Source organism: Acartia tonsa, chromosome 8 (assembly GCF_053477335.1).
Source record: "Acartia tonsa isolate MP-2025a chromosome 8, ASM5347733v1, whole genome shotgun sequence".
Lineage (NCBI taxonomy): Eukaryota > Metazoa > Arthropoda > Copepoda > Calanoida > Acartiidae > Acartia > Acartia tonsa.
This window is the reverse complement of record NC_137267.1, coordinates 12,927,666-12,944,988: the sequence shown is the minus strand read 5'-3', so window position 1 is coordinate 12,944,988 and position 17,323 is coordinate 12,927,666. Positions and strand designations below refer to the sequence as shown.

Sequence of the window (17,323 nt, the reverse complement as noted above, 5' to 3'; positions counted from 1 at the left end):
ACCTTTGTGTGTGTTTTTTTAATAGGGAGGGGACTTTAGACTGTAAATTTCACTGGTTTCCAAATTTGGGCAAAATTAACTTTTATTGGTTCGTTTAAACGAGCTGTGTGCAACTTTTCAACCAATAATTTTAATCCATAAAGAGGGGAAAATTTGTTAATCATCATTGGGAATGTACATCAATATATTCCGTAGTATATATACCAGATACCTTGTGGTTTTTTGGAAGGTTTTTATCCATCCCTGCCATTTTGGACAAGAAAAGCCCCTACTGTTTCTTATTCAATATTTTTACATGGTCATGTTTCTTATTTCTCATAAGTACTCTGTAATAAGGAATTTAGGATGACAGACAACCAGTTGACCGAAAATGTACGCAAGTTTAAAAAGGCAATTAATTAATAAGATACTGCTTCAAGAAGTAAAATTAATATAGGCTTTAAAATCAATATGTTTTGTTCATTTTGGTATATTTAAAAAAAATATTTGTACACTTATGTACAAAATAGGACACTAAATTAACTCACCATCTTCATAAGTAGTGAGGAATTTAGAAGGTTTTAGAAAGAATTATATTTTAAAAGACTATTGTTAAGAATATTAGAAATTGAATTTGAATTGCAAACGTAAAATCTTATGATCATAGCAGAATTTGAAAGTTGAAATCTAATGTAATAAGCTCTTTATAGTGTCTATAAAAAATGACGCCATACAATACAAATGACCATGATAGGCCAATATACAGACTAAATTACCAATGGTAGGCCAATATATGTACATTTTAATGTACCAATAGTAGGCCAATGTGACGTCATTTTTTGTAGGCACTGAAAAAAGCTTTCTGGTGTATAAAGATTAATATTTCAAAATTCAATCTATATATTTACAATAGCTTTATACTTTGCTCTAGAGTGCATTAACAGACATGTAAGAAATTATAGCGTAGGTCTCGCTTTTAGTAATCAAACAGATAAAATCAATAAAGACAAGAAAATGTTTAAAAGTCAAATTTTCAATATTTTGATTGACAAGAAAATTAAAAACTTAATGATTTTTATTATTAAATTTTATTTGTTTCAAAAGGTTGAAATTTTTAAACAGGGTCGTGTAAAATAAAATATTCAGGGAGAGTGCAGATATATCTCCCCCCACCCCCTGCCCCCCCCCCCCCACCCCCAAGACAAATATTTTGATAATTTGCCTAACGCTTAAAGCTTCATTCAAAATTGTTCTTTGAATAAAAACCGACAATGCTAAAAAAAATTGTTTAGGACAGGAGTAGATATTCAACATTTCTAATCAATTTATACAATGCACATAGGGGCAACAAGGGGCAACAATTCACCACCCCCAAATCAAGTTTTAAACATTCTATGAGCATTATCATACCCAATGTACATCAGATTTCAAAGGAATCGTAAAAATACGCTTTTTAAGTAAGCATTCTAATGCATGGAAGTCAAGAAATGCAAAAATTTTCTTACAGAAAAAGGCATACTTTTTGTGTTTCACCAACTATTTTAAAAGTATTATAAAATCTCTTAGAATTAACGTAATTAGACAAAATAACTTCTGATGAGTCATGCATTACATATATTTTGACAGTATAAAAGAAAAAAACACAAATTGAAGAAATTAGTCTTAAATAATTCTAGTTGAAGTCAAGATTTTAGTTTTTATTTGTTTGTTTTTTAATCAACATTTCAGAAGACAGTAAGAGGAAACATGTTTTCACTGGTTGCCACCGACTAAAAATACGATATTTGATTACCCAAAGACATATCATAATCGCCTGTACTGGTCTCATTTACCCCCCCGCGCCCCCGTAGGGGTTTTTAGCCCGTTTTCTGAACGTGGGTGCACGAAAAGCTTGTAAGAAAAGGCGTTTAAATGCGCTTTTAAAGTCAAAACTTAAGATATAATTCAAATAAATAAAAGACACAGAAACATAGACATATTGGGAAATATTTATTCTGACTTAGAATTAAAGTTAATAATAAATATTTTCAAGTTCTATTGCACTAAATGATGGGGGGGAGAGGGGGGGGGGCTAAACCTAAATCTAAACCTCTTTATGTTTGATGTTTTAATGTTACTAAATAATCGTTTCTATAGATTATTACAAATATCAGGGATCTAAAGGGATAAGACAAAGGTCAATAAATTGTTGTACATCCCCAATGATAATACACAAAATTACCCCTTTTGTAGATTAAAGTTAGTAGTTAAAACGTTTGAACACACAACTGTAAAACTTTGGGGACTAGTGTTATAAACAGCCCAATGTCCCCTACCTCACTGCGAAAAGGTAAAGTTAATATGCAAATAACGTGAGGTTCTTATAATCATTCTAAATTTGAATTAGCAAGTAGTCTATCTGTCTGTCTATTGGTAATGCTTTGTTTTTAAATTATGTAGTTACAGGGTATTCATGTTTAAAGTCAGCAGTTTTATTTAGAAAGGGAGGGGACTGTTAATTACACTAGTCCCCAAACTTCAAAGTTTTATAATAACGTTTTTATATTCGCGCGTTAGCATAAGAACTTCAGGAAATTTAATTGATTTTTTATTGGTTGGTTCATTAAGTGTTGTTGATGAGTGTCAAAACTTTTCAACCACTAATTGTCATCTACAGACAAATAATTTTGTAATATAATTTATTGAATATGTATTTATTAAATATGTATCAATATTGGGGATCTACATATTAATCAGTTATTGTTTTGTTCCTTAGATCCCTAGGTGTAAATATATAATACAAAGTAGCTTGATGTCTGTTTGTCTGTCCGCCCATCCCTTAAGATCTCGCTAACCACTAAACTGATTGAATTCTACTCTTCAGGGAATATATCTACTGGTCCTGTGGTTGTTTAAAGATCTTTTTCAAAAATAAAAATCCCCCTCAATTTTTTCATATTTCTATAATTAGGGTCGGTCCGTCCGTACGTCTGGTACAGTTAGCTTTTTTACTTAACTTAAACAGGCTAGAATTGTCCTATCGATCTCAAACTTTTCATGCTGATTTCTACAACAGTTAGGTACGACTTAGAAAGCACAGCAACTCTATAAGTCCGTACATCCATATAACAAGCTGATTTTTACTTTTTTGACAACAAATAATGGTTTTGAATGTTAAAAATATCCTATTCATCTGATTTTTTGAATACTGATTCCTATTTCAATAACGTCTATTGTTATAAGCGAAGCATCTCTATGATCAAGTCCTAAAAACTTCAGTATGTACTAAGTACTTAAACAGTAACATGTATTTAATCAGTTTTAACCCTTAACAGTCGGGCCCCTTGCCGACCCTTAATCAGTCGGGGGGGGGGCGTTCAACGCCCCCCCTCATTATCTCAGTTCCTATTAGAGCTAGAGGGCTAACATTTTTTGTGCAAGTCCCCTGTTTAATGGTGAATTTCCGACCTTAAGTAAGTCAAGGTCAATTTCCGCTTCCTTCACCCTTTTATTTAACAACCTTTGTTTTTAGGTCCTTTTTTACTTAAAAATTTCAAACGGCTGTAATTTTTTTATTTTTAAAGCTAGAAAAATTTTTTTTTTTGCAGAAAATGTTTATTTTTATTTAAATTTTATATTTGAAATATCAAAACATAGGTTTCAGCGGCCGCAGCTGTACTTGGCAGCTGCCAGCCGCCGCAGTCGGTGGTCGGCGGGAAAACGGCGGCGGATCTTTATGAAAATTTAATGCATTATGTAGACATGTAAGAAAAGCTTAAGTTTAAAATTTGAAGTCTCCAAGTCAAAAATTGCGGCCACAGGAGCATTTTAAAGATTTCTGGAGACCTGGAGGATCAGGACCTGCAGGATCATACCTGGAACCTGAAATTGACTTGAACACCTGTATTTAATATGAGAATCTACTACTAGAGGATATTTTAGTATTTTGGTAAGATAAAATGCTTTGTTTAAGTCAAAAACAAATTTTTGTTCTTTACCTGGATGACCCTGCCAGGTTTGCTGGCATCCTGTGCCCGCCAGGATGGAGATATTCAAAAAATTCCAACTCTCAGTTATGTGTCATACCCATACTTAAAAAGTCAAGCAGTTTGGGCTCTTTATCTTTCACACACAGAAAATGAGATAGAAAAAACCGGATGGGGGGGCGTTCAACGCCCCCCCCCCGACCGTTAAGGGTTAATTACAATTTTGTATAGACATGCATTAATATTCAGTTCTGACACTTCACAAGTGTTAATGTTCGTTTGTCCTTCCATTTCAGAGCTTCGCTTCTTTCATGGATGTTGTCATCCTTGTTTAATTACCTCTTGGGGCAAATCCCCTAGAGGCTAGGGGCGAAGCCGCTAGTATACATATAAACAGTAAACAAGAATCATAATATCATTATAAATATAGATATTAGTTAAAAAAATTAGGTTAATCATGCCCACATTTATAATGGATTTATTAAACATAAAAATAAAGTGAAACTTGTAGCTTGCTAAAATAAGGATCCCCATCCACCCCCATTTACACCATCCCCTCCCCTCCTACTGAAATGAATTCCATGACCCCAAATTTGACACTTTGAACACTAAAATCGGACTACAATTAACCTAGTTACACTTTAAAGGGCCCAAAAAAGCTAGTGATAGGGTAGCTGCGCTACTAAAAAATTCTCATATTGCTCTGATAACCAAAACCCCTAATTAGACATTTTAAACACGAAATTCAAGATAGTTGATGGATAGATAGATGGATAGATAGATGGATAGGTAGATGAATAGATATATGGATAGATAGATAAATTAGTAAATGGATAGACAGATGGATAGATGGATGGATAGATAGAGGGATAGATTGATGGATGGATAAATTGATAGTTGATGGATAAAGAGATGAATAGTTGATGGATAGATAGATGGATCGATATATAGATGGATAGAGAGATGGATAGAGAGATGGATAGATAGATGGATAGATAGATGGATAGATAGATGGATAGATAGATGGATAGATAGATGGATAGATAGATGGATAGATAGATGGATAGATAGATGGATAGACATATGGATAGATATATGGATAGATAGATGGATAGATTGATGGATAGATAGATGGATAGATAGATGGATAGATTGATGGATAGATAGATGGATAGGGTAGGGGGGGACTATTTTCGGGAGGGGTTAATCTTGTAATTTTCTATCTACCTTCATAATAATAGGTAGATGAATAGATATATGGATAGATAAATGGATAAGTAAATGGATAGACAGATAGATAGATGGATGGTTAGATAGAGGGATAGATTGATGGATGGATAAATTGATAGTTGATGGATAAAGAGATGAATAGTTGATGGATAGATAGATGGATCGATATATAGATGGATAGACAGATGGATAGATAGATGGATAGATAGATAGATGGATAGATAGATGGATAGATAGATTGATAGATAGATGGATAAATAGATGGATAGATAGATGGATAGATAGATGGATAGATTGATGGATAGATAGATGGATAGGGTAAGGGGGGGGGGCTATTTTCGGGAGGGGTTAATCTGGTAATTCTCTATCTACCTTCATAAAATGACCTTTATCTCCATGTTCCTTTCAAATGACAGAAAAAAACATAAAAGCAAATTTGTTTGTTGTTAAATTACCTACAAAAAAGTATAAAATGAAATTTTTGTGAGATGAATTTTAAGGGTACTAAATAATTAAATCCCCTTTTTGGTTGATTTGCCCCAATGTGCAATGTAATATTTTTATGTAAAACATTTGAGAATTAGCTTTCGTAGAATCTTTTGCTGCAAAAGATTTAGAAACAAATGGAAGTTTGTCATCAAAGATACCTAACATGAATCAAATCGATTTTAATCTCTGAATAACAACCCCTATCCCAGTTGGAAAGGGTAAAGGTTAAAAAAGCGTGCCAAGGCAAGATCCTAAAATAGACATTTTCATTTTTTGACCAGTGTTTATTGCATCCAATTAACATAACTTAGTTTAGTTTAAAGGCAAATTTTATTCTTAAAAACTGGTGTTTATAAAGACCCCACAGGGGTAGAATGTATGTAGGGGCAAATATAAAAACAAGTCCAAAAACCATTTTTTTCATAATCCTTTCTTTCGTTGTTTTGATTAAACAATTTTGACCAGTTTTTCCTCATGACACGACCACGTCCTACGCACATTACAGCTAAGTCATAGTTTCATAGGACAGTCATATACTTTCCAGTATGGCGTCGAAACAGATTATTATCCACTGGATGAGAACCAGTTCTCAGCTATACTGAAAAATCTTATAAATAGCATCGTATTACCGCGGGTTTTCTGTGAATATTAAAATAAAAAGTAATTAAATTAATACTAGCTAACAAAACTAGTTTTAATCTTTAATTTTTCATTTTAATATCCGCCAAAACAATCATAAACTTTAAAACAACTTCAAAAAAGGAACATACCTGAAATTATTTTTTTTTTTAAATTAAATAAGAGTTAAAACTTAATGGTAAAAAAAGGATTGTTAATTGTTCAAGATCCCTGATGAATATAATTGTCGTAGCACTTTGTAATTCAACCCTATGAATACTTCCAACTTCTTCTGACTTTGTAAGTCTTATGGCTGTTTAAAGGCCAATTACGAAAAATACTTAAAAATAAACACTTGGACGATTTTGAAACTACACAAAAATATATAGAGAGATACGGATAGATTTTAAGTTTTATTTTTTTGGTGTATTTAGACGTGTTTGTGTGTGTGTTGGTTTATTTTGTTGTGTGTGTGTGTGTGTGTGTGTGTGTTTGTATGTGTATTTGTTGCTTAGAAAAGCGTAAAGCCATGTGTCATGTCTATTTAAAGAAAATGTAGTGTAAAGAGAATGAAAAGCAAAGGTCAAAGTTCATGTCCGCTTTTTACATTTCCTTATATCCAGGGATCCTAAGGGATTAGTTCCTTGGAATGCTTTGGATGGTTTTATTTTCTTTTTTTCAGAGTCTCCTCCGATTGGATGAGCCAATGCACGATAAATTGATAGACATCCGCGAAGATAAAGAAAATCAACATTACTCCTCCTGTAGATTGATTTAAAAGTCAAACTACATGTTTGGTACCAACCAATCAAAATAATACCAACAGTTTTGAGCAATCGAAAAAGAAAAGGTAGTTATAAAGCTTTGCGTACTGGTTTAATTTACAGTCCAATGTCCCCTCCATCACTGCTTAATTCCAACTTATACAATTGTAAGCGGTATGATGAAACTAGTAAAAGTGGCTGAATCAGATTATGACGTCAACAAAATTAACCAATTAGAGGCCACAACAATTTTTACCATTGGTCAATTACAGTGTATACTGGCCTCTCATTGGTTAATTTTTTTGACGCCATAATCTAAGTCAGCCACTTTTACTAGCTTCGGTATAGTTCTAAAATTATAATGTTTCCCTACAACATTGCATAGTGCGTCCCCAGTCTCTAGGTTCTATATTAAAAGAACAATCTTTTTATAAGGGTGGGTAAACTTTTAAACACCTCTTTTCCCACCAAAAAGCCTAATTCCTGCCCCTGACCAATATTAAACTTTCCTAAAAATTGTAGATTAATAGTTGTAGCCGACATCAGGATCTTACTGGACATGCATATAGGCAGATATCCTATTACGCTATATAAAGATAAGAGTAGTAAGATGATTGTATGTCTGTCCTAAAAAAAGTTTGATCCGGATAAGATGATTTTATATGTGGAATTTGAAATCCAAATAAGGTCCATTTGTAAATGATATGATAAAATTTTCATTTTCCCCTAAAGGCAAAGAGTGGGTTGAAAGTATAAATACAAGAATGATTTTTTTCATTGAAAGAATCTAAATTCATTTTCATTTTGGAAATAAATAGTGACAGAAATTTATCCCAAAAACTACTTTGCTTTAAATTTTTCGCCTTCAAAAAAAAGTATTATTTAGGCTATATCCAATAATGTAGTAATATAATGTAGTATAATTGTTGTCTGTCGATAGATTATGATCTCACTACCACAGGACCAATATGGTTCTCCTTTACAGTGAAGCTACTTATAAGTCTAGAAAAGGTTTATAACTATTTATGGTACTCCCATCTAATCAAGAGAAATCACCCCTGGAAAAAAAAGAATTTTAAAATAGCATATATTTTATCATAGAATTAAAGTTTTTAAACATAAATAATTTGATAACGAATATATATTTTTAGGTATCCTCTACTATTCTAATTAACGTTACTTTGGACAGTAATATTGAAATGTAGCTGCACTACTTGAAATCAATTTCTAATTTGACCATTTTTATGGTTAGGAAATTAATGAGCTCAATTTAAAAAATCCCTTCAAATCCTTCCCACAAAACGTTGAAAATGTTAAATATTTTATATATTTTCTTACTTCAAGGACTTTACAATTTATATTGATTTAATTTTATATTTTAAATTCATAAAAGCGAAGCTTTTCTACAATTAAAGTCGGTCTGTCTTATTTTTAAATTTGGTATGTTGATATTGACAAATTGATTTCAAACATTTGCAACAATTATTTTAATCCACAGTAGGGGTATCTTACCTATCATAATTGGGGATGTGTTTTAATTTATTTTCCATTGTCTTATCCCTTAAGGTCTCTGAATATTATACATATGAGTGGCGGCTGCGTCCCTAAAAGCTTCTAGGGGGCTTTGGGGGAAGAAAAAGGAGAAAAAAGTTCTGGTGTGTCATTTTTCTCCAGGGAAGTTTTCTCTTGGGAGGTTGGTGTTACCCTCCCCCAAAATAGTTTCAAAATACTTCCCAGGACCTAAGAAGAACCATATCGGTTAAGCGGAAAGAGAGAGTCTTGAGTACATCCTTTATTATAAGGATATGCAATGTATATTATGTATGTATATGTACTTACGTATGTATGTATTATAAATTGAATATTATAATGTAAAGGGCGTTGTCAGAATTAAGTGATTGAAACTTTATAAACAACATGAATAGTTATATTATACAGAGATCTAAAGGGATAAGACAATGGCCGATAAATTAATGTACATTCTGAATGATGATACATAAAGTTACCTATTTTGTAGATTACAATTAGTGGTTCAAACGTATGGACACTGAACTAAATGAACCAACCAATCAAAATTCAATAAAAGTCCCCAACGTTGTTTGGCTAACGAATAAGAAAACGTTTTTTACAAGACTTTGGGGACTAGTGTAATAAACAGCCCAATGTCCCCTACCCCCCTGTGTAATGTACATGTTAACATTAGGGATCTTCTATGATGATAATTTTATCTTCCCCCAAATTATAGTGGGTTTACACACTAGTTTTCAAACATTGAGGGAACAAAGTGTAAAATATTTTTCTATCGGGAGGGGAAGGGACATTGGGCTGTTTATTACACTAGTCCCAGTTTTCTTATTCATTGGCTTAACAACTTTGGGAACTTTAATTGGTTGCTTTATAAACATTAGGGTCCAAACGTTTCAGCCACTAATTGTAATTTACAGTAAGGGTACTTTTGTGTATCATAATTGAGATTTAGATTAATTTATCGGCTATAATCTTATAACTTACGAGTCCAGATTTTCTATAGACCAATCCAGATCAATTAGGATAATTTATAGAATGATTTAACTATCCACAATATGGGGAGAGATTTATTATTTTTCTTTCATTGGTCTATCCCTGGCAACTATTAGAATGGGGGGGAGGGAGGATAAGCTCTTACATGATTGGATTCATTACAAATTTTAGCAGGGATGAATGATCAGTTATTTTTAAAACTGTTAAAATGTACTTTGATTTAATAATACAAATGGGAAGTAATAGTTATTTCTTTCATCGTATTATAAACGGCTTTCCGCGGATATAGAATGTACAATTATAAGATTAAAACTAGTTTTTTTAGCCCCGAGGTGCCGAAGGATAGTATGATAGTACATTTTTATATTCGTAGAAAGCTGGATATAATACGATGCTAGACATAGTTTTTTCGTATGGATGAGAACCGGTTCCTATCCACCGGATTCGAATGAATACGAGAAGATATATTACCACAATTAATAGGAATGTTTATTCAAAATAGTCTTCATAATTTTAAATAAAAATCATCGTGCTGTAAAGAAAACTAATTGTTTCGCCCTTAGATTCTAGAGGATGATTATATAAAAAAACTTGATAATTGCATTCATTTTAACTTGCACCTAATATACAATATTTTGTTAACAATTAACCTATTTCTGTATAACTTATAAACACTTAAAATATGCGGCTGTTAACAAATCTACTGAAACCAAATATACTGTAGTTTCCTCTCCCTTTATCCATTCCTATTATCTATATTTTCATCTTTGTTATCTTATCAAGTATCTTGCCTTGGATTCCAGAATAAAAATTTTCTAGAAATCTGTGGGAGGGAGGGTAAACTAATCTACTTCCCTAATCATTTCAGTTAAGTCGCATCTCTCTATTTGACTATGTAGTCCAGAGAATACAGCATTTACTGATCATAAAACCTATTACACCAGGGACTAGGGAATATGAATCAGACAAACAATTCTAAGTTAAACTATCCTTACCCCCTTTCCTTATTTCTCCCCCCCCCCTTCTCATCCACTTCCATTCAGCTACATAAAAAAAAACAAGTTTTACGCCAACTCTATGCCAACAAAATTTCTAATTTTCGGTATTTTCAAATAGAATTAATTGGATGAATCACAGCCCTGTATTACATAAAAGTTAAGGGAGATATATATTTTTTATCCATTGTTCTTTCTGTCCCTACGTAAATTTGGTTTCCTGATAAATATTAAACCCAAAAATACATAAGATATAGGAGCACATTTTTTTAATTATCCTAAATTAACCTGTCCTTCTTCAAATTTCATTTCATAAATAAGTAATGTTTTTTTCTTTTATGATTTCTTTGTTTGGTTGTTTATCTCTGATTCCTAAATGACCATGTATTAGCATTTAGGTCAATTATGACAAAAATTCAACAAAATATTAATGTAGAATTACAAAAAAAGTACTTCTAGACTAAAACTTAAATAAAGGTGCAATATCATAAACAATCTTATTGAAACAGAATTTTTTTTCTTTAAAAAAATTTATGATCAAAAGGCTGTTCTTTTCGAAGGATGTTTGATTTTTTTATAATTTCGAGTTTAAATTATCTAAATCTTTTCTTTTAATATCCTGTTTTTATTCTAGCTCAATGAAGTTTTTTCCCAAATCCATATTTGGTTGGTGACTCGAGACTTTTAGAACGTTACAAAAATATGTTTTTTTGCTAAAAAGGAAAGAAAATCTTTTGTTTTAAATTGCGGTAATTTGTTTATTTGTGTTGGTGTAGCTACTCTATTTTCAGTTTTTTTCTGTAATTTTTTGACAGTTAATCACAAAAAGATCGTTTACAATTTAATCTAAAAGCAACTTTTCATTATTTTCATTTAACTAGAGGGTAAGTTCCTATTAATTAAGGCTCTGTAAGAAGGGTTGGGAAAACCCCCTAAACCTTCCCTGGACCTATCATCCCTGAAACGAAGAACTCATCAGTAGATATATCTTAAGGTTCAGACAACAACAAAAACCTTTCTACTTTGTATTATAGATAACACGTACTTGCAAACAGACAAAAACGCTTGCAGTATAAATACTCAATAAGTATTTAGACTAAACATCAGGAGGGCCTCTGTGTTATTGCTGCGCTGCTTATGAGCATATTGTTCTTGTTATTTTCTCACTTTAACCGGCAGGGTCATTTTTTGTGGTATGAAGCAAAATTAACAAGGATGACAACATCAATAAAAGTGAAGCTTTAAACAGTAACAAACGAGCAGTATTGTGTATAGAGGCCTTTATATCATTTAACTTTACCTTATGAACTAGGAATAAAAAAAATGTTGCCAAAAAGTTAACATGTTTCGGCGTTATCCTCTTAGAAATTTTTTTTTCAACTTTTTTCAATTTTGTACCCCCCCCCCAGCCCCCCCCCCCCCCCACAAAAAAGGACACAAAAAAATGTTTTTATCCTATTCAGCAATTTATTTTTCTTAAAATATGTATGTATATGTTTACAAGTAAACAGATGGGGGACTTTTATCATTTCCCTTCTCTTAAAAATATGATTTGATGGAAAATTTACGTGGATATTATGACAGGAGAAATACTGTCGTACATTTAGGTTGCTATTTCCCCTGTCATTTAAGGGTAGTTCGTTCATCCTGTAGAATTTGTAGATAAAAAAAAAGTTTGTTATTTTTGTCAGTCTATCTATAAAACAAAGTAGAATGATGTCTGTCCGTCCGTCCGTCTGTCTCTAAGATCTCGGTAACTACTTAACCGATCGGATTCTACTCTTCAGGGAATATACCTACTGGTCCTGTTGTGGTTTTAGGCTATTTTTTTAGGGCGTGGGACACCCTCAACCCCCCAAGAAATAAAAAAAATCCCCCCTCAATTTTTTTTATGATGCAGATAAAGAATATGAACCACATGCTCTACATTTTTTTTAATTACCTCTTGGGGCAAAGCTCCTAGAGGCTAGGGGCGAAGCCGCTAGTTTATAAAAAAAATGATAATAAACAAAATTACCCCTTTAGTAATTGGTTGAAATTTTGGACACAACTAATTTGTAACCAACTAATCAATATTCAAGTACCCAAACTTTTTTTTACAAACAAATAAGATTACGCGTCTATGAAAACTTTTGGAACTGGTGCAATTTACAATATATTGTCCCCTCCCTGCCTGGTTAAGAGTAGATGTTTATCAGAAGATACTCAGCTCCTAACTACACAGTTTTGTATAGTCATGTCCTTTCTTACAGGTTTCATGGATAAATCAAATGGTAAATTAATTTCCCTGAATTTGCTTAGCGAGCACAGAAAACACCGCCACTTTATTTAAAAACAAAAAAAATATTTTTTTCCATACCTACGAGTCTATTCAGTACCAAAAAACCTGGTGACCTAAATTTAAGAAAGAAATACCCAACTTAATTTTAAATTATTACAAAATAAGGTTGGAGAGGTTTCTGTGTTCGACTAATCACTCTCAAGGAAATCATCAACATCTTTTCTCTTTGCTCTTATTTATTGACATTTTTAAATGACAAAAATAAGTTGGTGGCAAAAATGTTATTGAAGGGTCAACAATATTTTTTTATCCCATTTGCAATTCCTAAAATTCCTGTCATTTAAGATTCCACCCTCCCAATCTCTCGTCGTCACAACAATATATATTGAAATTATAAAATTCTTAAGCGCAGGATGAATAGGAATATTTACAGAACAAAAAGATTTGTTTGTAGTCGAAAAATAAACTTTAATTGCTGTATTAATAAGAAATGACAAGTGTTTTTTTTTCCTGGGATCTAACGTGATACGATAATGGCCGATAAATTGATGAAAAAATTACCCATTCTGCAAATTACAATTAATGGGTGAAACGCTTGGACGCTGAACTTATTAAACCAACTTATCAATTGAAATTCAATAAAATTTAATAAAAGTCTCCAAGTCGTTAAACCAACGAATCGGAAAACGTTATTGTAAAACGTATCTCACCTTTTGAGCAATAATATCTCCCCCTCCCCCTTTCGTTTTTCGTTTGTTTGTTTATTACTTTAGGTTAGGTTAGTTAACTTAAATTGGGTACTGTGTAGCCTCGCATGATTAAGGACCCCCGCAGGGGTTTTCATAGAAACAATTACCCACCCCCTTATTTTCAATTTATTTCAAATATAAGGTCTGGAAGGGGGGGGGTCAGAGCTCAATCGGCTACTTGTAAGCTATTACGGGTGTTTTTTAAAGTTTTTATGGCCATCCTGCAAAAATTAAAATTATCCCTACCTTGATCACAAACATATTTGATTTTCCAGGAGGGTTTATTATACCCCTTGGTCACATTCAGATACGTGGCGGCTACAGGTACTGACGGCGGGGGGCAAATATCCCCCTCAACACCCCCAACGGGGACGGCGGATCGCAGCAGCAAGAAAATGCCCAGCTGGGCGTAGGGGAGGATTCGTAACTTCTTCATTTTTTGTAGATTTTTATCACTGTTTTTTTTTAGAAACTTTTGTACACTTTTTTAACTTCAACAATCAAATTTTGTAATTCACATTATCACATATTTTCAGTTATCCTAAAAAAATATTATTTTGTACGGGAAAGATTAACATTTCAAAAACACTTAATTAACAAAATGAAATTTTTCTTTGAATTGTTGCAATAAAATTTAAAAAAATGTTTGACAAAGAGAGCATCAAAAAGCGTGTCCTTTAACAGCTTGGCTAATGAAACAAATGTTACTATGGAAACTTTTTGTATAAAATCCTTAATATTGAAAAAAATTAGTTGACAGTTACTTTCACACGTTAAATGGTAAGGCCAACGCAGGTAAAGGCCCCGCAGGTTGGGGTAATGTGAAAAACACAAAGACCTTCCCCCTCACCCCTATCCTTATTTATTTACAATTTATTTTAGAAATAAGGGGGTCTTTCAGTGTTGACTCATACATAATATGCAAAAATCTAAATTGAGTGATATTCTTTTCTATAATTAGGGTCAGTCCATCCATACGTTCGAAACGGTTATCCTTTTTTTTATTAATTTAGACATGTTAGAAATTGTACTATCGATTTTAAACTTTTTTTTGCCTAAGATCAGAAATCAAAGACATCAAGATAGCAAAAGTTCATTAACTACACTGCACCAAAGCTTAAGAAAAAGCCTGGAATTTTTCTCTTGGTGCCAAAATTAAGCAATCTCCATCAAATTGTAAAAGGTAATGTCCTAGAACAGTTTTGCTACAAAAAATGCAAAATTTCTTTTTGCAACCAGTGTTGTTTTTGGTTATTTTAATGTTTTTTGGTTTATGTTTTATTATTTTATTTAGTACTACTTATCATTGTTATTTTAAGCTTTGTTCATTTATTGTTATTATAATGGCGGCTTTGCCCATAGCCTCTGTGGCTTCGTATTCCTGAGGCAGAAAATTAGCTGAAAAACATCCAATGACTTAAATCCAAAGAAGAAAGAAGTCTAAAACCACCCCGGGACCCGTATGAAGCTTCCCTGAAATGGAAAACTTAATCGGTTTATTAATTATCGAACTCTTATGCTACAGACAAAACAATTTAGTACTTTATATAATACTAGCGGCTACGCCCCTAGGGGCCTCTAGTGGCACTTTAAATGTTTTTGTTTGTTAAAGTTAATTTTTTATGTACGATACCACCTTATTTGACGTTGAAGTCTCCCCTAAATTTAAAAAAAATTCGATTTTTTTGTCATTTCTCTTGGGAGGGTGGTGGTACCCTCCCCCAAAATAGTTATAAACCTTCCCGGGACTTATGAGAAGCTACCCTGTTAAGGAGAACCCGATCGGTTCAGCGGTTAGCGAGATCCTTCGGTAGAAACACACATTCACACAAACAGACTGACATCCTGTTACTTTAGTTTAAGGATAATTAATGAAAATTTATTCGTTGGTATTCAATAAAATATAATTTGATTCAAAATAAAAATAATATAAGGCTTTTTCGTATTATTGTTTGATTAAATACTTGTTACTTTTGATCTCAAGAACGGTTGTAATGTTTAAACTATAAATTACGTGTAAAGAAAAACACAAGACAATGGTTTTAGCTATTTTAAATTCCAACCTCTTTTAGGCAAAGATTTAAAAATTTTATATAAAAAAAAATTTTGCAATCTAAAATCTATTTTGTTCTTTAATTTTTTTTTTGTTTTTCGTTCAAAGAATGAGAAAACATCATAAATTGATATTTTGTTTTATTTCTTATCTTTCATTCTTTTGTTTTTATTTTTCTTTCAGTCATTATGGATGTTTTTTTTTTTAACAAAACTTATTATTAACGGATTCACTTGGCGAATCATTTGATAATTAACAAACAAATCTATGAATTATGACTCATTTACATCATAAATTTTAAAAGCATTTTAAAGTCTTTTTTATTGATAAATAAGTGGCTTTAAAAATACACTTTCCCGTACAAAAGAAATGGTTGAAACAGCTACCTACACTTTAAATTCTAAAGTCACATTTTTTTCATAACACAAACAGCTTTCAAACTGCCTTTCACTGGCTTTTATTTATTTAATATTATTATTATAACATTTTCTAGTTAAATCTGTCACTGTGTGGTAATAAAATCACATAATTAAATAACTTTTGTTTCAGAATCAATCACATTATTAACGAATATAATGGGGTAATTATATCTGAGGAGTGATTCAAGGTTCTTTTCTCGGCCCTGCGCTATTTACTCACACTCAGTTTCCCTAGCTCTATAGAGGAGTTTCTTGTGTCTGCTAGGAGTGTGCATGTGTGTGTGTGTGTGTGTGTTTGTGTGAGTGTGTTAGTTTCCCTGGGCTCCTTAATGTGGTGGTTCACAACCAACTGGTTATCACAAACTGCCTGTCTAAGGCAGTGCACAGTTGCCAAAGCGTATGTAGGCCCAAGACCATAGGTTAAAGATGCATTATACCAAAACAAAATGTTTGTTTAAATTCTTTAATAATGCAGATATTTCTAACATCAACATTATTGTAATGGATCGATTTATATTTAACACAAAAACAATCATAAATTCAAAAAAAAAATTATTCTATTTTGGTTGATGTTTTTTTGAAAACATGTTATTGTACTACATAAGATTTTATGAGGTTATAATAGTTTCTTAAGGAAGATTGTTGTAAAGATTTGTTAAACTTTTATTGCCTTCTCCCTCCATTTTTGCTAATAATGAATTTAAAAATATATTTTTTGTTCTTAATTTTTGTACTAGTCCTAACTAGTATCTAGAAAAATTTTATTTATAAGAGAGAGTGAAAGAAAATTTATATTAGTAACACAATTAATGTTAGTGAAAAAGAATACAAACCAATAACGGAAAATGTGCTTTTTAGTGTAATCTTTTTCACTCCAAATATTATTGACTTTTTGATGTATTCTAAAATTTGTGTTGGCAACATGTACCCTGATATTTGTGCCATCTATCCGCCCCTCCCCCTTCCTCTAAATCTCCTCCTCCTGCAACATCCCATTTCCCCCATGCTGCGCCGCGCCACCACCTCCTTTCCTAAATATCAAGAACCACCTCAACAACCGACGACGAGGTGGCCCCACAATATCTGTAATAAATATCTCACCGAAATTTAGCATGTAATGTACCGGTTTTGGCACTGATCAACACTTTTTTCTTTAACACCTTCAACCTCTGAAATATAGCCTAAAACCAATAAGTACAAACATTTCAGATTTAATTTGCTTTTAATTAATACATGAACAAAAATAACATTTTCATTTCCA

At 32.3% G+C, this 17,323-nt stretch overlaps 1 protein-coding gene across 2 annotated transcripts in view; it reads right to left on the bottom strand.

Moving 5' to 3' along the window:
* LOC145326039 (P-selectin-like) overlaps positions 1 to 16,430 on the bottom strand; it is a 154,520-nt gene extending 138,090 nt beyond the window's left edge. The window contains exons 1-2 of one of the 2 annotated variants that reach the window (XM_080169134.1): positions 16,030 to 16,430; positions 13,837 to 14,131 (exon numbers count right to left, since the gene is read on the bottom strand). In XM_080169134.1, coding sequence (XP_080025260.1) covers positions 13,837 to 14,026 — 190 coding nt within the window. In that variant the 5' untranslated portion in view covers positions 14,027 to 14,131; positions 16,030 to 16,430. The remainder of the gene's footprint in view (positions 1 to 13,836; positions 14,132 to 16,029) is intronic. The other variant, XM_080169135.1, reaches the window with a different exon arrangement.
* Between the last annotated feature and the right edge of the window lie 893 nt (positions 16,431 to 17,323).